The following is a 25,000-nucleotide window of genomic DNA, read 5'->3' as shown; positions in this document are numbered from 1 at the left end:
ACTCCTGCGCCGTGACGTGCGTGCGCGCGCGCGTGTGTGTGATGAACTTAAGCGTTTCCTCTGAGCTTCACCTGTTGAGTCCTCAGCTTTAAATACTTTAAACAGTTACTGCGCATTATTTATGAATAAAGACACCCAGAATGCACTTATTTGGAGCTATTGTTGTTAATCATTTTTAAGTACATAAATGTTTCATCATTCATATAAGTTCAGTGGTGTATGTGTGTTTTTGTGTAAGATGTGAGCATAGGCTGGCACGGTTAAGACAGATGCGTTTAGGAAACAAAACTACACATTTAATGACAAAATATGCCTGCTATTGGTGTTTCTCTGGATGAAGCTGATCAAACAGGGAGCCAGTGTCATTCTCGACATAGAAAACAATTGAATGAAAGCAAAATGTGCATGAATTTGACAATATTTCTCTGAATTTTACTGTACACATTAAAAAACATTTGTATTTTTATTGACGCATGGGGAATTAATGATTCAGTTAGGGATTGAGTGCAAACACTTAAAAATAGATTTTTTGAAACTGTAAATAAAAAGATTATTGGCGTATGTTTTACAAGAAAATACAATTTCAGTCTTTATACCACGAAATGTATTTTTTTCAATGCGTTGCTTGCCATTTCGTTGTAATTATTTGTGTGAAAATTGTTTTCAAAAAAGTTCAGGGTTATATTTAAACTAAAACCACAAAAACATTTCTGTTATTTTAAATAAAATAAATGTTAGCTAAAATAAAAATGTGTAAAATATAGTATATTTATATAAAAGCATATAAACATAATATAAATAAAATATAAAAACTAGGCAAAATTTCTCACTTCAACTTGATATTAAAATTAAAACGGAAATAAAAGTAATAAAAGCTAAATAGATATATTTAAAAAAAAGACAACAAAATGACAAAAACACAAAAAACTTGAACTAAATTAAAAAATGGAAAATATAAAAATAAAAACAAATTCAAAACCGTGATGATAAATCACTATAAAAGTACCTGAGTCATGCTAAAATGACACTAAATCATATAATTTTAATTTTTTTCCAGTGAAAACTCTCTGATTGTCTGATATGAGCAGATGAGTCTAGTTCTTGTTTCTCGGTGAAGTGAGAAGGCCGAGTGTTGTTCCTGCTTGAACACGCTGAGGCCGTGACCTTGATCTGTGAATGATTCAGTCGTGTTAAAGTGAGGAAGAGACTGCAGCAGAGCTCATGAACGGCTCGTGTGTCCAGCAGATGAGCACCGGCTAGTGTCCGATCCTCCTTGTGTTTGTTTCAAACTCATCAAAGCATGATGGGCATTTTTTGCTTCTCCAGACCTCGGAGTTGTCAGTCATCGGGTAGCGTGATATTAATGTTTCAGCATTGTGTCACAGTGATTAATGTGTTGGGGTTGTCTCTGATGGTGTTTACACATGCAGTCTCGGTCTCTGATGGTCCGTCACTGTCTGTTTGATGTGTGTTTTGTGCAAAAACAGTGCAGCTTGAGATCTGCAGCTCCAGCCTGAGCGGCTTCAGCCAGAGCATCAGCTGTTCACCTGGAAGCCACATTGATTTTGAGCAAGAATTATTCCATTTTGTCTTTCTTTCTTTTCTAAGCGTGTGGATTTTAGCTAGTATTAGCTGACGTTATGCTGATAATCAAAAGGCTGGCTGGCTGATGTTATTTTGGAGCCATACTGAACTTACTGAGCTGAGTTTCACTTCTCAAAACCTTCAAGCGAATCATCTTGCCTTTATTCAGATGGCTGGAGTGTGTTTGTATCTGATTTGTTTTATGTATCTGACACAATAACTGGACACTCCTTACTGAAATAAACATAATGAGGTCATGTGACAATATATACTGTAGTAATATATACAATAAATACTATGGTTTTTGTCTTGCTAAAAATTACAATTGCAATTTATAATGCATGCTTTTGTTTTGCAAAATGCATGGAAAAAGTTGCAATTTATGTGTGGCAGAAAAGTGATTGTATGAAAAACAATATATATTAAAAAATATTTAAATTTTATATTAATATTCTCTTACGTTGTATACAATATTTTAATATTTAAAATAATTATATGCAATGTTTACTTAATATTAAATGCAGAATTGTATTTAGTTTAATTTCTAGCATATACAGTCTTAATTAAATAGTATCCCAGGATGACCTATATATATATATATATATCAGCGTTATATCAGTAGGTATCAGCATTGGTTTTTGATGATCTAGATTAGTCAGACACTAAATCAAGGGCAGTGAAGAGTGTGTGCTGTGCAGTGGTTGTGTGATGTGACGAGACTCGTGCTCAGATTACTGTCGGTGTCTGATTACTACTCAAACTTCATCACACACACGACGCCTGCGGCTTGAGTCAAACCCGCTTCAGTCCATCTGGAGAGATTCATGTGAGTTTTCAGTGTTGCAGTGAGTCGAGCGTCACGAAGCTGCTGCGTTTCTCACTGTAAGTGTGTTCACACACCATGGGGGAAGGGTGTGTGTGTGTGTAAGGTGCCATCATGGCAGCGGAAGGCCTGTAAACTGATCTGCCATCAGAATATATCTGCAATCCTCAAGTGATGGACTCGGTCTGTGGCGTCTCAGGACATCCGAGTGACATCACTTCCTGTTACATTCCATTTAAGTACATGTAGAACTCAATGGATGCTCTGCAGTGAATGGGTGCCGTCAGAATGAGTCCAAACAGCTGATAAAAACATCACAATAATCCACACCACTCCAGTCCATCAGTTAACATCTGGAGAAGACTAAAGCTCAAACATATCCAGCATTAAGATGTTTTTAACTAAAATACATTGAGTCCATAATAACTCTTCCTCCAGTGAAAAAGTGCATCTGCTGTTGTCTCTCACATCAAAATCCAGCCACATATTAGTTTAGAGCTGTTTTAAACTCTGCTTGATCTGCAGATCTCTCTCCTGATTCACACCAGAACACTTTTCACTGGAGGAAGAGTTATTATGGATTATGTTGTTTGTTTTTATCAGCTGTTTGGATTCTGATGGCACCCATTCACTTACAGACTGAATTGTTTTTGAATTTTAATTTTTTTTGATGGTTACACACTCATGTTTGAGCATTAGTACTAGTGATGATTGACTACTAATCAGTTGACCTGTTCTGGTATTATACGAGTTTATTCTGTACGTGATGGTTTTAGCTGATAGTTTACTCCGTGTCTGTTCTCTCGGTCTTGAAGACAGAAGGTCACAGACTGTAGGTTATTAGACGTTTTGCTTCACACCATCAGAGTCTGTAGATCAGGATGAGAAGGTTTTGTCACACTACATATAGGTGTTTGTTCAGAGGTCAGAGGTCATCCTGATTACACTGAAGGATTCTGGGATTAGTCTTCTTCATCTTGGCCGACCTGTTTCTCCGCTGACGTCTCTCTCGCTGATGTTCTCGGCACGCTAATGGAGCTTCATTAGTTTCATTGTTTCTCACTCGAGTGCAAACAGGCAACAAGCCAACAGACGACTTCCTGTTAGTGCTGTGAACTGTGAACTGTTATTGAGTCATTCCCAATAAACTTTGGAGCAGCTGCATGCGTTCGAGAGCTTCATTCTTCTAGCGTGAAGCAGAACGACGGCCGAAGCGCTTCAGTGTTTACGCGGATGGAAAACTATAGTCAAATCCTCGGAGCATTTCCTCTTGTGTGGCTCAATCTACTAAAATGATGTTAAATGTGAGTGTGCAGTGTGAAAGAGACACTTAAATTCACCATCGAGTCTTTTCACAGGCTTGCACAAGTAAAGCAGAGAGTTTTATCAACACTATGTCAGTACATTAAAACTATAAGTAAAACAGTTATATATATTTATAGATATATATTTATATTTTATTTATATTTAAATTTCCTCACTACAGGTAAAAGGTCAATGGTCGCTAATTAAAACAATGTATTTTTCTTAATACATTTTTAACACTATTTATTTAAGTAACAATCATTAACAATTGGGTATATATATATACAGTGGTGTGAAAAAGTGTTGCCCCCTTCCTGATTTTTTATTTTTTTGCATGTTTGTCACACTTTAATGTTTCAGATCAAACAAATTTAAATATTAATCAAAGATAACACAAGTAAACACAACATGCAGTTTTTGAATGAAGGGTTTTTTTATGAAGGGAAAACAAAATCCAAACCCACATGACCCTGTGTGAAAGTGTTTGCCCCCCCCCCCCCCTGTTAAACCATAACTGTGTTTATCACACCTGAGTTCAGTTTCTCTAGCCACACCCAGGCCTGATTACTGTCACAAAAGACCCCACAACAACATCTAAAGAACTGCAGGCCTCACTTGCCTCAGTTAAGGTCAGTGTTCATGACTCCAGCATAAGAAAGAGACTGGGCAAAAATGGCCTGCATGGCAGAGATCCAAGACGAAAACCGCTGCTCAGCAGAAAGAACATAAAGACTCGTCTCAGTTTTGCCAGAAAACATCTTGATGATCCCCAAGACTTTTGGGAAAATACTCTGTGGACTGACGAGACAAAAGTTGAACTTTTTGGAAGGTGTGTGTCCCATTACATCTGGCGTAAAAGTAACACAGCATTTCAGAAAAAGAGCATCATAGCAACAGTAAAATATGGTGGTGATAGTGTGATGGTCTGGGGCTGTTTTGCTGCTTCAGGACCTGGAAGACTTGCTGTGATAAATGAACCATGAATTCAGCTGTCTACCAAAAAATCCTGAAGGACAATGTCCGGCCATCTGTTCGTGACCTCAAGCTGAAGAGAACTTGGGTTCTGCAGCAGGACAATGATCCAAAACACACCAGCAAATCCACCTCTGAATGGCTGAAGAAAAACAAAATGAAGACTTTGGAGTGTCCTAGTCAAAGTCCTGACCTGAATCCTATTGAGATGCTGTGGCATGACCTTAAAAAGGCGGTTCATGCTCCAAAACCCTCCAATGTGGCTGAATTACAACAATTCTGCCAAGATGAGTGGCCAAAACTCCTCCACAGCGCTGTAACAGACTCACTGCAAGTTATGGCAAACACTTGATTGCAGTTGTTGCTGCTAAGGGTGGCCCAACCAGTTATTAGCTTTAGGAGGCAAACACTTTCACACAGGGCCATGTGGGTTTGGATTTTGTTTTCCCTTCATAAAAAAACCCTTCATTTAAAAACTGCATGTTGTGTTTACTTGTGTTATCTTTTATTAATATTTAAATTAGTTTGATGATCTGAAACATTAAAGTGTGACAAAAATGCAAAAAAATAAAAAATCAGAAAGGGGGCCAACACTTTTTCACACCACTGCATATATAATTATATCTGTCATCTAAAAATGATATAGAAATTATATATATTTTAAATGTGTAATTTATCAAATCTTTATATAACACGTTTTTGTACTTTTTTTTTATTGCAGGTAATTTTCTATTTACACAGGTGTATAAACACACTTTAAACTGGACACAAATAATTGCTGTAATAAATAATTTAACATTAATTATTTGTAGTAAAAACTAAATGTATATTTTTTGACAAATTATTTATTAATGATTACTGATGAAATAGTAACAATTATTATTTTACAGTTATTATTTGTGTATGTGTTAGTGTTAGTTCATTATTGACCTTTGACCTCTTACCTTGTCAAAAACAAAATGTTTACACTGCAAATGTTTTAAACTATACAAATAATAACTATGAAATAATTAATCTTTCGTCATTTTTATTAATAAATTGTTTAATGATTATTGATCAAATAAGCAGTGAATGATTATTGTTTAGTATCAAATATATGTTTTGGTAAAGAAATAATTCACCCTAAAAAAACAAAACAAGGTGTTCAGCAGAGTGGCAGTCTCAGCTATATTCACTCTAAATGCTTGTGTTTTTCCATATAATGAAAGTGAATGGTGACCGAGAGCGTGGGTCTGATGCATATCATCTGAGTTTAAGTTCCACAGAAAGTCCTGCAGCTTTGACGTCATGAGGGCAAGTAAATGATGACAGAGTGAGCATGTTTGGGTGAACTGAGCCTTCAAGGAATGGAGTCAAAATGACAACGAGTAGCTGATTGTGTTGCTAACCGGTTGAGTGAACTACTCTGTGTGAAGCGGGTCAGTCAGATGGAATCACTGTCTGTCCGTCTATCCATCTGTCTGTCCGTCTGTCCCTCTGTCTCTGTCTGTGTAACAGCGAGTGGAAACGCCTGCTGGAGCGTCTGGTGTCTCTGTGTCCCGGCCTCGGCTCATATCAGCTTTCAGAAACTCTCAGAGCTTGCGGTTAGCACACTGTGCCTTACTGCGTCTTAAAGCTAGATAGGCCCTGCCTGAGTGTGTGAGAGTATTTGTGTGCAAGTGTGTGTGCGTGGATGTGTGTGTGTGTTTTCTCGGTTTTGACTCATCTCTGACTCATGAAGTGTTTGCAGCTCGTCCGTCTCTGTTGTGGACTCAGTTTCTGCTGCTTCTCACCGCACCGCTGTCAGCGTTCACTGGCTGCACCTCTGCTACTCTCGCTGTTTTGCAGCCTTGCAATTAAAGAATACGAGTGTAATGGCTCATATGCTGTCAGTCCTGCTTAGATTCCTGCTTTTTAATCATTGTAATTCTCAGTGAGCTTATTTTACCACATTTACATGCATTAACAAACGATTTACATTCATGAAATGTCAACGCTTATTGGAAACAGATGTCATGTTCATATTAAGTGCCACCCATGAGTGTAATTAAACATGAAGCATGATTAAAAATTAAACTTCATTATATATCAAACAAATGAAATTTGTTGAATTTTAAGTCAGTGTCATTTCATGTCTCTAAGAATATTTAAAATGTTTGTACTTTATTATTTTAATCATAATAAGTTACATTTCCTGCCTTTTAATTTTGTGAGTATTTATTTCTCTTATATTTGTTTTCCTGGTGCAGTTTGGCCACATCTGCTAATTATATTGCAGACGTGTTTTGAGAAAAACATCCTATGTAAGTCATTTTGGATAAAAACTCCAGCAAACTTTAATGCAATACCTGGGGTCGTTAGCTCAGTCGTTTTTGTGGTATCAGAAGACTTTAAAAAAGCACACACATTCTAATTGGAAATGATAGTTTTATTTCTGCTTGTTTGTGTTGAGTGTGAATGAGTGGAGGTTCTGTGCGTCTGCAGTGCTTTACGTTCATCCAGCAGTGCTGCAGACTGATAATCATCTCGCCACCGTCTTTACTGTTCACTGCTCTTATTACTGTAACTACAGCGCCATAAAGTGTATGTTTGTCTGTGCCGCCTGTGGCAGAGTGTTTCCTCATGTTCTTGACCTCTTCATGGTGAAAAGAAGTAAACGAGAGCGTTACTGCAGATTTGCACATCAGGCCAGAACTCATGCGCCTGTGTGTGTGTGAGTGTGTGTGAGTGTGAGTGAGTGTGTGTCTGTGTGTGAGTGAGTGTGTGTCTGTGTGTGTGTGTGTGTGTGTGTGTGAGTGAGTGTGTCTGTGTGTGTGTGAGTGTGAGTGAGTGTGAGTGAGTGTGTGTCTGTGGGTGTTTCTGTGTGTGAGTGTGTGTGTGAGAGTGTGAGTGAGTGAGTGATTGAGTGTGTGTGTGTGGGTGTGTGTCTGTGTGTGTGTGTGTGTGTGTGTGTGTGTTTCTGTGTGTGAGTGAGTGTGTGTCTGTGGGTGTGTGTCTGTGTGTGAGTGTGTGTGTGTGTTTCTGTGTGTGTGAGTGAGTGTGAGTGAGTGAGTGTGAGTGAGTGTGTGTCTGTGGGTGTGTGTCTCTGTGTGTGAGTGTGTGTCTGTGTGTGAGTGTGTGTCTGTGTGTGAGTGAGTGTGTGTCTGTGTGTTTCTGTGTGTGAGTGTGTGTGTGTGTGTGTGTGTGTGTGTGTGTGTGTGTGTGTGAGTGTGTGTCTGTGAGTGAGTGTGTGTGTGTGAGTGAGTGTCTGTGAGTGAGTGACTGTGTGTGTGTGTGTGTCTGTGTGTGTGAGTGTCTGTGTGTTTGTGTGTGAGTGAGTGTGTGAGTGAGTTTGTCTGTGTGTTTGTGTGTGAGTGAGTGTGTGAGTGAGTTTGTCTGTGTGTGTGTGTGTGTGTGTGTGTGTGTGTGTGTGTCTGTGTGTGAGTGTCTGTGTGTGTGAGTGTTTGTGTGTGAGTGTTTGTGTGTGAGTGAGTTTGTCTGTGTGTGTGTGTGTGTGTGTGTGTGTGGGTGGGTGTGAGACGCATCGACAGATTCACACTGATGATCCAAAGCCAAGTTGCAGAATACAGGTTTATTTATGTGAAGTTCAAAGGTCATAAGGTGAATTTTGGCAGGATTCCACACGGCAGGGTTTGGATTGTGAGTTTGAAGGCAGAAGTGTGCCAACTCTGCCAAAAACACGCTTGTGTGTAAAACATTTTACACTTATTACTTCAGTTTTCCTCTCATGTTTCAAACTGCTTTTATTTAGAAATGTCATCAGTGGATGTTTTTAAAAGACTTCTCCTGCTCTAAAACATGCCTTTCAAGCAGTTTTCTATCAGTTTCCCAAATAAATACTAAGAAATGGCAAGTAACACATTAAGTTAAACTTGAAATTTTAAAGTAGACAGGATGAAATAAGTATTTCCTTGTAAAATGTGCTCCAGAATGTTTTTGTTTAATGTTTTAAAACAATATTTTACAACTAAAAAATTTTTTTTTTGTTTTTTTTACATTGTGGGAATATTAAACATTCATATAATTTATATTTTTATGTTATTGGAAAATATTTATGTTTGTAGGGAAATAATTAGAATTTATTGAAGTTTATTGTTATAGGATACAGAATACTTCCTGATTGTAACATTGAATCCAGGGTTATTATCGCTGATTAACTAACTGAAATATAGTAAATTATTTAAAATAAAAAATAATTTTATTTCAGCTAGTTTCCAAAACAACATTTCTTATTTTAATTTAGTTTAACCTGATGTACTTAAATAACCAAAACTGAAATAAAAATGAACTATATAGACTCATTAAAAAAGCAAAAAACACACAACAGAAAATGCAGATAATACATAAATTAAGCAGAAAATACACAAATGAAAACAAATTCAAAATATTTCAAATCAAACTATAATAGTATCTTAATCATTAAGAAAACATCGATTGAAACATGTTTTTCTGTGAAGCTGCTTTGCAACAATATGTATTGTGAAAAGTGCTATATTAAAAAGATAAATTAGAATTATGATTATTTTGATTTCTCCTATGCGTTTGCCATGAAAATAGCCTTTGCTGCTGATATGACGTTACGTAATGGGCGAGTAAGTTGGTGTGGACGTGTCAGCCGTACAGCGGTCACTGCAGGTGAACTACTCCTGATGAAGTCTGGTCTGCTGCGGTCAGTCCAAGGGTCAGCACTCCTGCGGACCAGAGCTTATCTGAGAAGATTAGCGTTTTAGTCTCAGGCTGGAAAACATTCAAATCAACAAGAAACCACATTCACAGCACACTCCACCTCTCTAAAGTGACGGGTCTCTGAGAGAAACTGCAGGATGGGACTTTTTTTCTGATATCATGAATTGATTGGGTTGTGAAAATGTCTCTATATGAAGGTGGTTTGAAATAATAAAAAGGATTGCTGACGTCAACTGGCGCCTGTTTTGTTTTTTTATGTTTGTAATAATGCAAACAGAAGAATCAGGAAGATCAGGAACATGCTTTAAGATGATATACAGCCAGTTTTGATTTCATGTGAAAAGTGGATCTGTATGTTTTCATTTCTGTTCTTCAGCAGCTGTGACCGCAGTCATGTGCGTCTGCGCAGGTGTTACAACAACCAAAACATACACCTTTTAATAGTATCACTACCAAAAGTTCACTCCATAGGATTGTTTTTTTTAAATAAATTATTTTATTCATCAAGCATGCATTAAATTGATCAAAAGTGACCAGTTTCTAATGTTAAAATAATAAATGCTGTTCTTCTGAACTTTCTATTCATCTGTGAATCCTGAAAAATAAAATGCATCAGTTTCCACAAAAATATTGTGCAGCACAACTGTTTTCAACATTAATAATAATCAGAAATGTTTGTTGAGCAGTAAATCAGTATATTATTATGATTTCTGAAGATCATGTGACACTGAAGACTGGAGTAATGATGCTGGAAATACAGCTGCAGATCACAGAAATACATTACAGTTCAACACATATTCACATAGAAAACAGCTGTTTTACATTCTAATAATATTTACCAATTTTTACTGTATTTTTGATCAAATAAATGCAGTCTTGGTGAGCAGAAGAGAGTTGTTTCAGTCCAGGCAGAACTCACCACAATGAACATGTTCAGTCTGAAGTCAGAAGATTAAGGTTTTAGAATAAACTAGGTTGAGTCATTCATTGTGTTGATGTTTTTTGCTCCAGTCCCACAGGAAAGAAGTTCCGCAGTAAACCGCAGCTATCCCGCTACCTCGGGAACTCTGTGGATCTGGGATGTTTCGACTTCCGCACGGGCAAAATGATGCCCAGCAAGATGCAGAAGAACAAGCAGAGACTGCGCAGCGACTACCTCAGCCTGAGCAAGGTACTGAACAACACAAGCATCTCAGTCTCTCAGAACGCCACACACAGCTCAATCTCACTGGTCATTTGGTTCATTGGGTTTGGAAATCCCTGTGTGACAATATTTGTATTTGACATTTTCTAGCACTTATCGTCAATTTGATTTGACAGATACTATTTAAACTAAACTGATCTAGACAATGACATCTCTGAACTCAATAATGAAATGCCTTTAACTGAAAATTGAGTGTTTAATCTTATAATTATACATTACTGACACTCTATCCTCTAATCTGATACTGTTAAGTGCTTTGACACAATCTGTATTGTTAAAAGCACTATATAAATAAAGCTGACTTGACTTGACATTTTCTATAGTGAAATTGATTGGCTGATGAACAGCAGTATTTAAAGGGATAGTTCACCTAAAAATGAAAAATCTGTCATGAGTTGTGTGGAGTTGCATGGAAATGTGTGGACGTTACGTGGAGTTGGAGATGTGAAGAGTTGTATGGAAATGTGTGGAGATGCGTGGAGTTCCATGGAGTTGTAAAGAGTTGTATGAGATGTGTGCAGTTGTGTGGAAATGCGTGGAAATTAATGGAGTTGTGAGGAGTTTTGAAATGTGTGGAGATTCATGGAGTTGAGAAGAATTGTATGGAGATGTGTGAAGTTGCAGAATTGTGTGAAGTTGTGTTGAAATGTGTGGAGTTGTGAAGAGTTGTATGGAGATGTGTAGAATTGTATGGAGATGCGTGGAGTTGCATGGAAATGTGTGGAGTTGTATGGAGATGCATGGAGTTGTGTGGAAATGCATGGAGTTGTGAGTTTTGAAATGTATGGAGATGTGTGGAGTTGTACGCAGTTGCATAGAGTTGTGTGTTGCAGTAGCGCTCTGATATCTAGCTACTGTAAGCCAGTAAAACATGCTCTCTCACCTTTATTTTTTACAGTTCTGGGAGGAGTGTGATTTTTGTGGATTAAAAAAAAAAGCCTCAATCAGATTGTAGTCCATCTCAGATGCGTTCCGAAGGGTATATTCACTGCATGTTTTCATGATCAAATAACTATCCAATCAGAGAAAACGCATGAAGTGGCTTAGTGTAAATTGGCATAGTGAGTTCAGTTAATTGAAGCAAATTGCAATTTTTTTAAATACATTTTCAAACCAGCATTTATGCATGTGACCCAGTTTGGTTTGTGAAACTGAGCTGAGCTGCTGTCTCGTTCGTCCTGTAGTTCTGCTTGCTGATCCTGTGAAGCGCGTCTGGGCACTTCTCTCTGGACTCTGATAGGATCTCAACCTTCATACGCTTTCATTTTCAGTTCAGCAGGCTCTCTGTATTCTTCATTTGCCCTTAATGAGCTGGTTGAAAGAGAAAATCTTCGTCATTATGAGTCATAATGTCTGATGAGACAGGAAAGGTTTGGCTCAGATTTCTGAGATCATGTATTCATAACTTCCAGAACAGGTCTGTGTTCGTGATGCTGGACGTTACAGAGGTGTGGTGACGCGCCTCGCCCCATGACACACTTCTGCTCTACAAACACACACACACACACACACTTCTGCTCTACAAACACACACACACACACACACACACACACACATCAAACAGTGTGTGTGTGTGTGATGTAGACCAACAGAACAAATCTGAATGTTAATGATAAATAATAAATAAGAAATAATCTATAAACATGAAAATCACTTCTATTATAAATGTGACCCTGCAGCACAGAAGCAGTCATGAGTAACACAGGTATATCTGTAGCAATAGACAACAATACATTGTATGGATCAAAATTATACATTTCTCTTTTATGACAAAAATCATTAGGATATTAAGATCATGTTCCATCAAGATATTTAGTAAATTTCCTACCGTAAATATATCAAAACTTCATTTTTGATTAGTAATATGCATTGCTAAGAACTTCATTTGAACAACTTTAAAGGAGATTTTCTCAATATTTAGATTTTTTTGCTCCCTCAGATTCCAGATTTTCTAATAGTTGTATCTCAGATAAATATTGTCCTATCATAACAAACCATACATCAATGGAAAGATTATTTATTCAGCTTTCAGATGATGCATACATCTCAATTTTTAAAAAAAAAGACACTTAAGACTGGTTTTGTGCTCCAGGGTCATAAATGAGAATGAATGGAATCTTTCTTTTTACAGGATTTATTTATTTATTTACTTTTTCATGTATATTAACTGTATTCATATGAATTTTACTATTTGAATGAATTTTACTTGCACTCTTTATTTTATTGAATTTTACTTGTTTTATTTATTTAATACAAACACGTATTGTACATAATATTTACTCAAAATTCACAAAAAGCAACAGGACTTAAGGACTTTACTGGATTAGTTGCCTGTCCAGTAATGCATGAGTGTGCTGCTGCGAGAGGTTTGAGGACGGATATGAAGCTGAATCAGTCGCTCTGTTCTTCTGGAAGATCTCTGTATTAATGCCCTTTTCCAGACGTCCAGCAGTTGTCCTGACCAGATCTTTGAGTTCAGTTCGGTCCGTCACTTTCACTGACATCTGATTCGTCTCAGAGAAATATAGTGCAAAATGTATTTGATTGTTTGTTTACATCATAATAAGTTTTCTTTGCTTTGAATATCTTTCAGTCCTAAAGCCTTTAGTGTATTTCCTGTTGAAATGAGACCGAAGCGGCAGATTTTCAGCGTTTGGATCCTGATGTACTTCTGGTTGAGTAGTTTGTGAATGCGTCTCTGTGTCTGTAGGGGAAGCCGGATCTGAACACGGCGCTGCCCATCAGACAAACAGCCTCCATCTTCAAACAGCCGGTCACTAAAGTGGTCAATCATCCCAACAACAAAGTCAAGACAGACCTCCAGAGAGCCACGGAGCAGCCGCGACAGGTGACTTCATTCACAGTTTGCAGGTTTAAATGAGCAATTTTGCTATTCACTTTGTTCAGTTCTATTTGTTTTGAAATATTCCTATTTACCTTCATTTTTGTCTTTAATTTTTATTTTAAAAGTTTTTTTTATTTTTTATTTTATTTGATCTTATTTTATTTTTTCAGTTAACAAAAAACAGTTAAGTTTTAGTTTGTAGTTAACAAGAAATCACTTCAGCTCCATCAAATTGCAATTTTAGTTGAGGTTTTAGCAATTCTGTCATGTGCTTTTATTTGTATTAGTTTTTTATATTTCTATCTAGCTCTTATGTATTTTTATTTCAGCTTTAGCTATTTCAGTACTTCTGCTTAAACTTATTTTACTTCTGCTGATTGCTAATGCAACATTTTAAATGATCGTTTTAAGTTTTTCTTCTGGTTTATTTGAGCTTTATTACAATGACTGAAACCCTGAGCTGAAGCTTGTTTCATGTTGTCCTGTTGTACATTATTGCATAAATACAGCCATAATTAGACCGCATGTCAAGGCAGATGATAGAGCATAATATGTGTTTAAGTTAGTCTGAATATTACATTGGCCAGAAGTATTAATAATGGGAGCATTTTATTTTAAGGTGTCCTTGTTATACGTTACATGTACGATTATTATAATAACAATAAATTACGCATAATTACATGCAAGTAACCCTAATCCTAACCCTAACCATATAGTAAGTGCATGTAGTTAATTAATATTACTCAGTTCTTAAATGTATAATTATTAATTATAAGTAAAATAAAGTGTAACCAATTATTACTCCTCTCTCTGGAATACTCTTTATAACTATTGCATACATTAGTTGCGTTTTAAAGCTGTATCTTCTATTCCCCAGTAGAGGATGCTGAAGGAGCAGTTTTTCTCTGGAGGTTTGGCAGACAGAATGAGCAGAGATGGATGTTCTGTTTTCATTAATACACTCACATTCATCACATGTCAAGCTGGATATAATGAGCAGTTCTGCCGGTTTGTTTTCTAGACTCTCAGATATGATGCCTGCTGCAGAAAATATCTTAATACAATCAGAATAGATTATGCAAATTGCAAAGGAAATCTGCTGATTGTGCTCCATTTTCTAAATATATGAGATGTGGGATTTATTTATTTATCCAAATTATAAATTTGGAAATTGGATTTTATTTCTTTATTTTTGCATTTGTTTTTTATTTCTTTATTTATATGTTTATGAAAATTTTAAAATGGTATTTTTATTTATTTGAAAATTTTATTTTATTGTTTTATGAATTTATTTTGAAATTTTAATTGATTAATTTTATTGACTGTATAGTTGTATTTAATTTTTATGTATGCATGCTTTATTTATTTAGAAATATTATTTATGTTTAAATTTTATTTATTGAATTATTTTTATATACATTTTTTAAATTTAACAATTGAAAACAATTTCTTGTTAATTGATGTGGCACAATCACAACTCAAATGATGGACTCATCAGAGATAGTAAGAGGTCAAAGGTTACAGGACATGATCAGATTTAGTTGGTGTGGATTCTCAGTGTATTCAGTCAGAAAGATGAGGATCAGGATCGTGCTCCGCGCTGCTCTGAAGCGTCTCTGTGTGTCTCTCTCTATCAATCTCTGTGTGTGTGTGTGTGTGTGTGAGAGAATGAGTGGTGTGTGTGTGTGATGTTTGGGCCAGTATTGCAGTGTTTCTGTCGCTGCTGCACTGCTTCTCCTGTGTGTCATCAGCATGTAAACAAGCACACACTCAGTATTCTGCTGCGCACAAACACACACACACACGTTTACTTAGCTATCTAAATGGGTTCATCCCATAGGCGTAATGGTTTTTATACTGAACAAACTGTGTGTGCTATTGCCCTACACCAACCCTACACCTAAACTTAGCCCTCACAGGAGACTTTGTGCATTTTTACATTTTAAGATAAACTTCATTTAGTATTTTTAATAATTTATTTCCCTTGTGAGGACCGGCCAAATGTCCTCACAAAGTCAAAAATCTCAGGCTTTAATATCCTTGTGGGGACATCTGGTCCTCACAAGTATAGCTAAACACGTACACAACACACACACAATCTCACTCACTCAGACACACACAGATACAGACACACACACACACACAAACATACACACAGATACAGACACACACACACACTGAAACCTGAGAGGGACTTCTCTTCTCTTCTCTTCTCTTCTCTTCTCTTCTCTTCTCTTCTCTTCTCTTCTCTGAAAGAAATTAATACTTTTATTCATCAAGGACCCATTAAATTAATGAAAAGTACCAGTAAAGACATGTATAATGTTAGAAAAATTTATATTTCAAATAAATGCTGTTCTTCTGAACTTTCTATTCATCTGTGAATCCTGAAAAATAAACTGTATCACAGTTTCCACAAAAATAAAAAACTGTGTTCAACATTGATAATAATCAGAAATGTTTGTTGAGCAGTAAATCAGTATATTATTATGATTTCTGAAGATCATGTGACACTGAAGACTGGAGTAATGATGCTGAAAATACAGCTGCAGATCACAGGAATACATTACAGTTTAACACATATTCACATAGAAAACAGCTGATTAACATTCTAGTAATATTGAGCTATTGTCCCTGTATTTGTGCTTAAATAAACACAGCCTGTGCGAGCAGAGAGATCAGTAGTTGAAGGTGGTGGATGTAAATGAATATATCTGGGTCTGGATTTATTTCTCGTGGCCGAGCTGTATTTAAGTGTGCTGTGTTTATGATGTTGTTGGGTTTATGTGTCCCGCGACACTGCTCCAGGCCGGACTCATTACAGATCAGCCCTTTACTCTCATTATGACCTGCTTTAGACTCTATTAGATTCATTATAAGCCTTGAAGATGTTAATTTTAGTGAGCATCTGCTTATTTAGCATTTATCATGATCGTTATCATTTATCATTTACTCAGTCATTCATGTCGAGTCAAAGGACTTTCTTTTATATGTGAAGGACAGTGGGAAAATTTAATTTTCATACAGTTATTTATACTATTATTGTGTTTATTAAATTTATGTAATATGTTATAATATAGCATATAATTATAATGCAGTAATATAATAATAAAATATAATATTAAGTATAGTGTTATATAGTTTTATTTTTTTATGAGTTCTTTTAAAAATTAGTTTTGAATTGGCTGTTATCTTTTACATTTTTAATTTTAGTTTGTTTTACTAACTTTATGTATTTTGGTCATTTGTATCATTTTTAAACATTTCTTTTTAGCCTTTTTTTTCAATTTTAGTCATTTTAGTGCTTCATCTTTAACATTTATTAATTAGTTTTGAATGAGCTTTTATTTTTGTATTTTCAGTTTTCATTTCAGTTGTAGTTTAAGATTTAGTACTTTTGATAAATGCTTTTGTCATTTTATTCTACATAATTTATTATTTCCATTTTAGTAATTATAGTACTTCAACTTTAACATTCATTAATTCGTTTTGAATTAGCTTTAAGTATTTAAAATTTTCATTAAAATGTTAGTTTGTTTCTGATTTTGCTCTTTTTTTTTTGTATATTTATATTTTGTTAATTTTTGCTGTTGTAATTTGTTTTCAGTTTTAGTAGTTTTAGTACTTAAACTTATTTTATTTCAGTTAGTTGCCAAAGAAACGTATGTTTTTGTATTTCTATTGTAAGTTTTTTTTTTTTTTTTTCTTTTTTTTTTTTTTTAATGTAATATGTGACCCTGGACCACAAAACCAGTCATACATTTTTCAAAATTGAGATTTATGCATCATCTGAAAGCTGAAAATCTGGAATCTGAGGGAGCAAAGAAATCTAAATATTGAGAAAATCTCCTTTAAAGTTGTTCAAATGAAGTTCTTAGCAATGCATATTACTAATCAAAAATGAAGTTTTGATATATTTACAGTAGGAAATTTACTAAATATCTTGATGGAACATGATCTTAATATCCTAATGATTTTTGTCATAAAAGAGAAATGTATAATTTTGATCCATACAATGTATTGTTGTCTATTGCTACAGATATACCTGTGTTACTCATGACTGCTTTTGTGCTGCAGGCAGGATCTCATATTTAATTAGATTTCAGCAGTGTGTTCTTCACAGAGTCTTGATTGGTGTCTTGTGTCTGGTGTGTTTTGCGCAGCTGTTCTGGGAGAAGCGTCTGAAGGGCTTGCGGTCGTCGGATGTGTCGGAGGAAGCGCTCAGGACGATGGATCTGCCCAAGGGTTTACAGAGTAAGGCTGGTTGGGTCTGGTTTGAATGGCGTTTGCCGATGGCTGGCTAATGTGGGTGCTATGGCGCAGGTATCGGGCCGGACTCGTCGGACGAGACGCTTCTGTCGGCCATCGCCAGCGCTCTGCACATGAGCTCGGCGCCCATCACAGGTCAGACGTCCTCGGCGGCCGAGAAGAACCCGGCCATATGGCTGAACACATCGCAGCCGCTCTGCAAAGCCTTCACCGTCACAGACGACGACATACGGTAAGACCTCCGGCAGGTCAAAGGTCATCGTCAGTCTCACTCCACATTACTGTATATGAAACATCAAATGTGTAACTTTATAACATTTAAAATTTATAACAATTTTTCATGCATTATAAAAATATTTTAATGCATTGGTTATGTTTTTTCATCTAATGTATTATTTAATGTTTAATTTTATAGTAATGCATTAATTGAGCCTATATATTATTATTTCTTTAAGTCAAGTCACCATTATTTATATACTGCTTTTTGCGATGCAAATTGTGTCAAAGCAGCTAATTGTATTTAAAGCTGCAGTCCGAAATCAATATTTGAGCAAGTACATAACCAGCTAGTGTTCAAAACCATCTCCTTACTTTAGCCTGATTCACTTATAATAATGTTGGTAACACTAATAACTTCCAAGACGTAGAATCTGTGATTCTGAAGTACAGTATCCACACACACTCCTCAAAACATTAGATTCACCCGCGCTGGAGAACCCATGTAATGAAGATAAATCCACACGTAACTGCAATCGCAGGATTCAAACAGAGAGGGAGACAAAGAGGCTAAACTTACGGACTGCAGCTTTAAGCTTTTCATCTATTTTATCATCTAATATTATAATTTCTTTTTAATTTAATGCATTAATTGTTCCTAAGTTTTTCATCTAATACTTTATCTATTATTATAATTTTTTTGTACTTTTAATGCATTAATTGTTCCTGTTTTTCATCTAATATTTTATCATTATTATGTTTATTTTTTTCAATTTAATGCATTATTTTTTTATTTTAATGCATTAATTGTGCCTAAGTGTTTCATCAAAAATGTTATCATCTAAAATTATATTAAATTTTTTTCAGTTTAATGCATTAATTGCATCATTTTTTTATTTTAATGCCTTGTAATGCACCTAATAATGATCTCATGAATATCCAGTTATAATACATTATAACACGTATAATAACATGCAAGTATTTAATCATTTTAAAGTTGTCTTCTAATATTTATCTTTTATTTTAGCTCAGCTTTATTTCATTTAACACAATGATTTCTAACTTTTAATTTAACCGCAACAACACTGAGAAACACTGGAAGCCTTTATAGAGAATGCATTAATTATGCCCTGTAATGCATCTTATAATGCACCGCGGGATTGTAACACGGAGATATTGTTGCCAGTGTTTTGTGATAAAGTTCTGAGCTCATCCGCTCTGTTAATTCTGCGTGAGGTGCATGTTTTCTGTATTCATGGGGCTCCTCTCAATCACGGCGTCAGGAATCCGTGTCACAGTTCAAGCCGAGCCGAAACCCTTCCGCTTCTCCTGAGATTGATGCGCGAGAGTCATTTCGCTCCGGCTCCAACACTAAATTGGATGCTTGCTGTTTGAAAAACACAAGTGAAATAAGATTTTCCTGCTGTAGTTGTTTAGAGTATGGAGTTTCTTCAGCATACTGATGAGACGCTGGGCCTGTGCTGTGGTGCAGTGGTTAAACGCTGGTTAGCAGATTCACTTTCAATAAATTAGTCGGACTGATCAGGGACCAATCAGGCCCGGTTCTACAGGGGTGCACCCTCCGTTAAAGATCTGGCAAACGCTGCGTTTTGCTTTGTGCTCTGGAGATCGGCTTCTATTTCAGTGTGTTTTCAGCGTTGAGCAGTGTAGACTGTCACAGACATATCTGTTGATTTCTTGAATCAGTGTTCAACAACACTAATCATATATATATATAGGTTAGAGCATCCTCACTAATTTGAGAAGCACCCTCAGTGATTTGATTTTTGGAAATTCATTATTTATTTGCAAGGAATTATTTATGCATTTATTTTAAATAAATTCTTAAAAATCTTATAGATTTTTCATATTTTACTTTTTTAAATTATTAGTTTTATATTTTTTTTAATGATTATTTATGTTTATAGTTTTATTTTAGAGTGCAATTAATTAATTATTTGTTTGTTTACTTAATAAAACATAATTAATAGTTAAGTATTTATTTATTTTAACATTTAATTATTTTATTTTTATTATTTTTTTTTTATTATTTATTAGTTCATCAGTTATTTTTTTATTTTTCAGAATTAATTTATTTGTTATAATGATTTATTTGTTGTCTATTAATAGTTCTGTTATTGTTGACACCGATATGTTTCCATACTGAAATATGGCTGGCAGATTGATAATTATCCAAAGGAGCTAAATGTCAAAATTTCTCCTACCAGTTCAACATCTTAAGACAGTTTTCCAGTCCAAAACACAAGATGGCAGTAGATGCACACACATGCAACACGCGCGCGTGTGTGTGTGTTCAGACTCATGCATTAGAGCTGTGTGCTGAGGGTTGGAGAGATTTCATTCTCTGTGTTTTTCATTTTCTAAGAAGCAAGCGATTGAGAGGTTCATATGAGCAGGAATCAGTAATAGCATGCATGCATTAGCGTGTGTTCAGTGCAGATCTTGTGTTGGAAACGCAGGACTGTCAGCCACTTCATGTGCATCATTATCATTCAAGACGCGCAGCAAATGCTCGCTCCTTCCTCCGCCTCGTAAGAGCTGCGACAAAAGCCTCTGTGAGTGTGTGTGTGTGTGTGTGTGTGTGCTCGTTTATGAGCATCTGATGACAGCAGCATCCGCAGGAATCTACAGGATCTTCTCTCAATGACACTTAGAAACGTTGAACCCAAACAGTCATGGTTTAATTTTTCAGCATCGTTTTCCTCTTCTCTGACCTTTCCCATTAAAGAGATCATTCCTGTCACTCTCTTTCTTCAGTGGAACACAAAAGATGGTTTGAAGAACATTTGGAACCAAACCTTCTGAAAATGTTTCAGCTTTAAAACAAAGTCTATGGAGAACAGCACTACTACATAAATACATTTCAGATTGAGATTTCAGACAAACAACACTGGACCCCATCAGGGTTATTATCAAAGATTAGAGCTAATACAAAAAGTTGTGTTTGAATAATAGATAAAACTAAGTGAAAATCGGAAATGTTTAAAATAAAATAAGTTGAAGTTGAAGCACTAAAATTACTCACTCGGAAATAAATAAATAATTGATTAAATAATTAATAATTAAAAACTTAAATAAAATTAAGTTAAACCTAAATAGTAAAAATGGCCACTAATAAAAATGAAAAAAGCATAAAAAAGTCTAAAAACTAAACTGAAATAGAGATAAAGCAAAATTTTAATTAAAATTAAATTAAACAAAAATTAATGTTGCCTTGAAAACTGACTGAAATTTTTAAGTTAATAAGTCAAAGTGCTAAAATTACATGCAGGAAATTAATAAAAACTCAATGAACTCAAAATGAATTAAACCTAAATAATAAAAATGACAACTATTAGAAAAGAACATAAGCAAAAAACAAAATGATGAAAAATGAAAATGAAACTAACTAAAACTAAATTAAACTACAAATTGAAATTAAGAACTTTAAATGTAAATTTAAGAAACATTGTTAGAAGAAAGTTGTAGAAATATTGCCTTGGAAACGGTCTGAAATAAGTGTAAGTATATATAAAGTAAACCTAAATAATAAAAATGATAGCTATTAAAAATGACAATAGCACACAACAAAATCACTAAATAGGAAACTGAAATTGAATTGAAATTATGCGCTAAAAACAAAGTAAAACTGAAATACAAACAAATGAAGCCCAATATTAAAAATGACAACTAATAAAAGCACATAGCAAAAAATGAAATTAGTTGACTAAATTCAGTCACTAAAGTCTGAAAATAAATTTAAACTACAATAATTTAAACCTAAATAAAAATGACAGCACTTAACAATATGATTAAGAAAAATGAAACTGAAAATATAAAAATACATTTCCAAATATTATAAAAAAACATGGAAGTATATTAATACTTCTAAAATAACACTGGACCTCATTGCATTTCATTAAATTAAATTAAAGAAAAGAAAAGAAAAACTCGAGACATTTGTCAAAATATATTAATTTGTTTGTCATGCAGGTTTGAAACGCTATAATTGGTCATTTTGGCTGAACTATCCCTGTATCCCTGTGCTGATGTTACTCGCTACTGTACCTTTAAGAGTTCTGTATGTAAATGAGCTGTGTGTAAGAGTTTAGTTCATCAGCTGCTGGATAACGAGTGGCTGTTAATGTGCCGGTATGTTAATGAGCTCAGCTGTGATGCTTTAGTGCTCATTTCTGATGGGTTTTGCCGGTGATCTGTGAACAACAGGAGCTTTTAATCAGATGCTCAGATACTGCTCTTTATCTCTTGTTTGTTTGTTTTTGCTTCAAAATGCATTCTGGGATTGATTCTGGGAAGGAAACATGTTTTATTATTTATTTCAGGTTTATTTGACAGGGACAATGCACATCAATAATACATAAATGTGCAATGTGCCAGAATTAGGCTATTTTGCATCTGCAGTCCCTGGACTGATGGTAAAATCATCACCCTGAAATATAAAACAATCAATGCATAATACATACATGCTGCAAAATACTTTATAAAATTACATTTTTATTTTATATTACTTTATAAAAAATTTTTTTTTTTTTTACATTGGCTTAAAAATTATACTATAGCTAGAACCAACAGATCAATAGCAGCTCACACACACTCACTCAACACACACATACACACTCACGCACACACACGCACACACACACAATCCAGCTGTTAAACTATCACTAATAACATATCAATATACAGGCAAAGATAACACAAGCAGCATACAGACAAGTAACAGTAGCCTTAATCATTCAATCAGCACTCAACCAAACAACCTCGAGTACTGTGTATAGCATCAAAATCTCAGCTAGTAAAGCAGGATTTAGTTTGTAACATTAACATTGACTCAATGAACCACGTCTTTAGGTGAAACTTAAAGGAGGTATAAGTATTAAAATGTGTAATGTAAGGTGGCATGGAGTTCCACATCAAGCTCTTCCATCTCAGAAGAGAAGAGAAAGCCGCTGTTGTTGTGTGTTTGATTGACAGGCCAGGTCAGAGCCTTCATCAGCTCTCCTCCTCTTCCTCCTCAGGGAGCAGGAGCTGAAGGTGCATCAGGCGCGCCGCAGTCTGGAAGAAGCTCTGATGGCTGATAGTTTGGCGCAAGCCGCCGAGTCCAGACGAGACACACAGGGCAGAGCGGCGTGAAGAGAAACAGGTGAGGAACCTCCAGAGAGGACTTCATTACTGCTGCGCCTCACAGAAATACTCCGTTATTCAGAAGATATTCAGATCAATTCAGCTCAGGTTTGGTCTCGTCTGACAGTGTCATCAGATTGATAATGTTACTGAAATTCAAAAGAACAGGTCATCTGAGATCAGGATGAGTTTGTTTCTTCATCAGGTTTGTATAAATGTGTCTCTGCATCAGTGTCTCAGCAATGGATGCTCTGCAGTGAATGGGTGCCGTCAGAATGAGAGTCCAAACAGCTGATAAAAACATCACAATAATCCACACCACTCCAGTCCATCAGTTAACATCTGGAGAAGACATTGAGTCCATAATAACTCTTCCTCCAGTGAAAAAGTGTTCTGGTCTGAATCAGGAGAGAAATCTGCAGATCAAGCAGAGTTTAAAACAGCTCTAAACTAATATGTGGCTGGATTTTGATGTGAGAGACAACAGGAGATGCACTTTTTCACTGGAGGAAGAGTTATTATGGACTCAATGTCTTCTCCAGATGTTAACTGATGGACTGGAGTGGTGTGGATTATTGTGATGTTTTTATCAGACTCTCATTCTGACGGCACCCATTCCCTGCAGAGGATGTGAATGTGTTTGTTTTCAGTCAGGTGTGAGTGATATCATGATGTCGATTACTCAGAAAATGCTGTCGATGGAGCTTTTAGCAACGCTGCTCTGCTTCTATTGACCCTGAATATTCTTTTATGTATTTCCGCTGGTCTCTCGTTCCGTCTGTTTCACTCTTTCATGTCGAGTGGATTTTCCGTGCAGCCGTTATTGATCTGTGTGGATCTCTGAGGGCTTTTTAACATCCGCTGTAGTGAAAGACTCTTCCTCTACTGTAACACTTCATCTTCATCATCTGACCTCACACACACACATTTCTATGTTTTATGGAGACTTCCCACAGGCGTAATGGTTCTTATACTGTAAAACCCAACCCTCACAGGAAAGCTGCAGTTTTAGATGTTCAGAAAGCCTGATGTTGTGCTTTATTTTGCAGGTTTGTTAGTGCACTGGAGTCCGGCTCCGCCCACCGTGGATGCCAGGATATGATGTCATCAGTCTGCGTCAGCGGCACACGTTCAATAATCCATTACCGATAGCTTCAACCAAGGCCTTTTTCAACTAGAGCGTATATTTTGATGTACATATCTATATATGATTGAGAACAATGCTTATTTTGTGTCAGACAGAAGAAAGAAAACGCGCTTTCATACGGGCAAACAGAGCAATACTTCCTCTCGTCGAATCAGGACAGCGGCGCTGGGTTTGTATCGCCAACTCTTTTTACTTTCGTTTGGTGTCATTGCTCTCTTCAGGGTTTGACTAATTATTAATACATCTGCAAACGTATGAATGAAAAATGCTTATTTAAGAAAAGATTTTATACCATGAGATAAAAATGTGTACATTTCTTGCATTATACTAGACAGAGTAATTAAAAGATTTTATTCACAAATATGATCTTGTGTTTAAACTTATTGATGCTTCCATATGCACTTATGCAGATACATATGTTTCCAGTGAACATGTTAGACAGTCTCACTGTGAAATCTGACACTGAACTACATCTTTGTTTGGGTCACTTCTGTTACTTTTACATTTGGTTTTGGTGGAATATCAACAGAAATGTTTTGCCACTTGAACTTTGTTTTAGAGACATTTGGAAGAAGCTTTTGGCTGTGGATCAGATGATTGTCTGCATGTTGCATCTTTTTGCCGTTCCTGGCCAGCTGGTTATATTCAGTGTAACCTAAGCCAGTTTGTTTCTCATTCGGTGTTTGGTGAGTGTTGCTTTGGTCTCCGTTATGACAGAAAATCACTATGTCAGCATCTCTCGAGACGCTCACTTGTCTTAAACTTTTCTGCTAATTGGCCGATGCATCAGAATCGACGTGTTCTGCAGAAATGTGTGTAATGAGA

The 25,000-nt window shown here is 35.8% G+C and overlaps 1 protein-coding gene across 1 annotated transcript in view; it reads left to right on the top strand.

The window, feature by feature from the left end:
• Window positions 1-24,540, top strand: part of LOC306870963 (methyl-CpG-binding domain protein 2-like) — a 25,033-nt gene extending 493 nt beyond the window's left edge. The window contains exons 2-7 of the mRNA XM_079418586.1: window positions 10,361-10,520; window positions 13,264-13,401; window positions 17,562-17,652; window positions 17,722-17,899; window positions 22,923-23,047; window positions 24,078-24,540. Coding sequence (XP_079274712.1) covers window positions 10,361-10,520; window positions 13,264-13,401; window positions 17,562-17,652; window positions 17,722-17,899; window positions 22,923-23,037 — 682 coding nt within the window. The 3' untranslated portion in view covers window positions 23,038-23,047; window positions 24,078-24,540. The remainder of the gene's footprint in view (window positions 1-10,360; window positions 10,521-13,263; window positions 13,402-17,561; window positions 17,653-17,721; window positions 17,900-22,922; window positions 23,048-24,077) is intronic.
• The last annotated feature ends 460 nt before the right edge of the window (window positions 24,541-25,000 follow it).

This window comes from Barbus barbus, assembly GCF_936440315.1.
Source record: "Barbus barbus genome assembly, chromosome: 6".
NCBI lineage: Eukaryota > Metazoa > Chordata > Actinopteri > Cypriniformes > Cyprinidae > Barbus > Barbus barbus.
The sequence above is the reverse complement of the archived record's forward strand: the minus strand, read 5'-3'. Positions and strand labels throughout refer to the sequence as shown.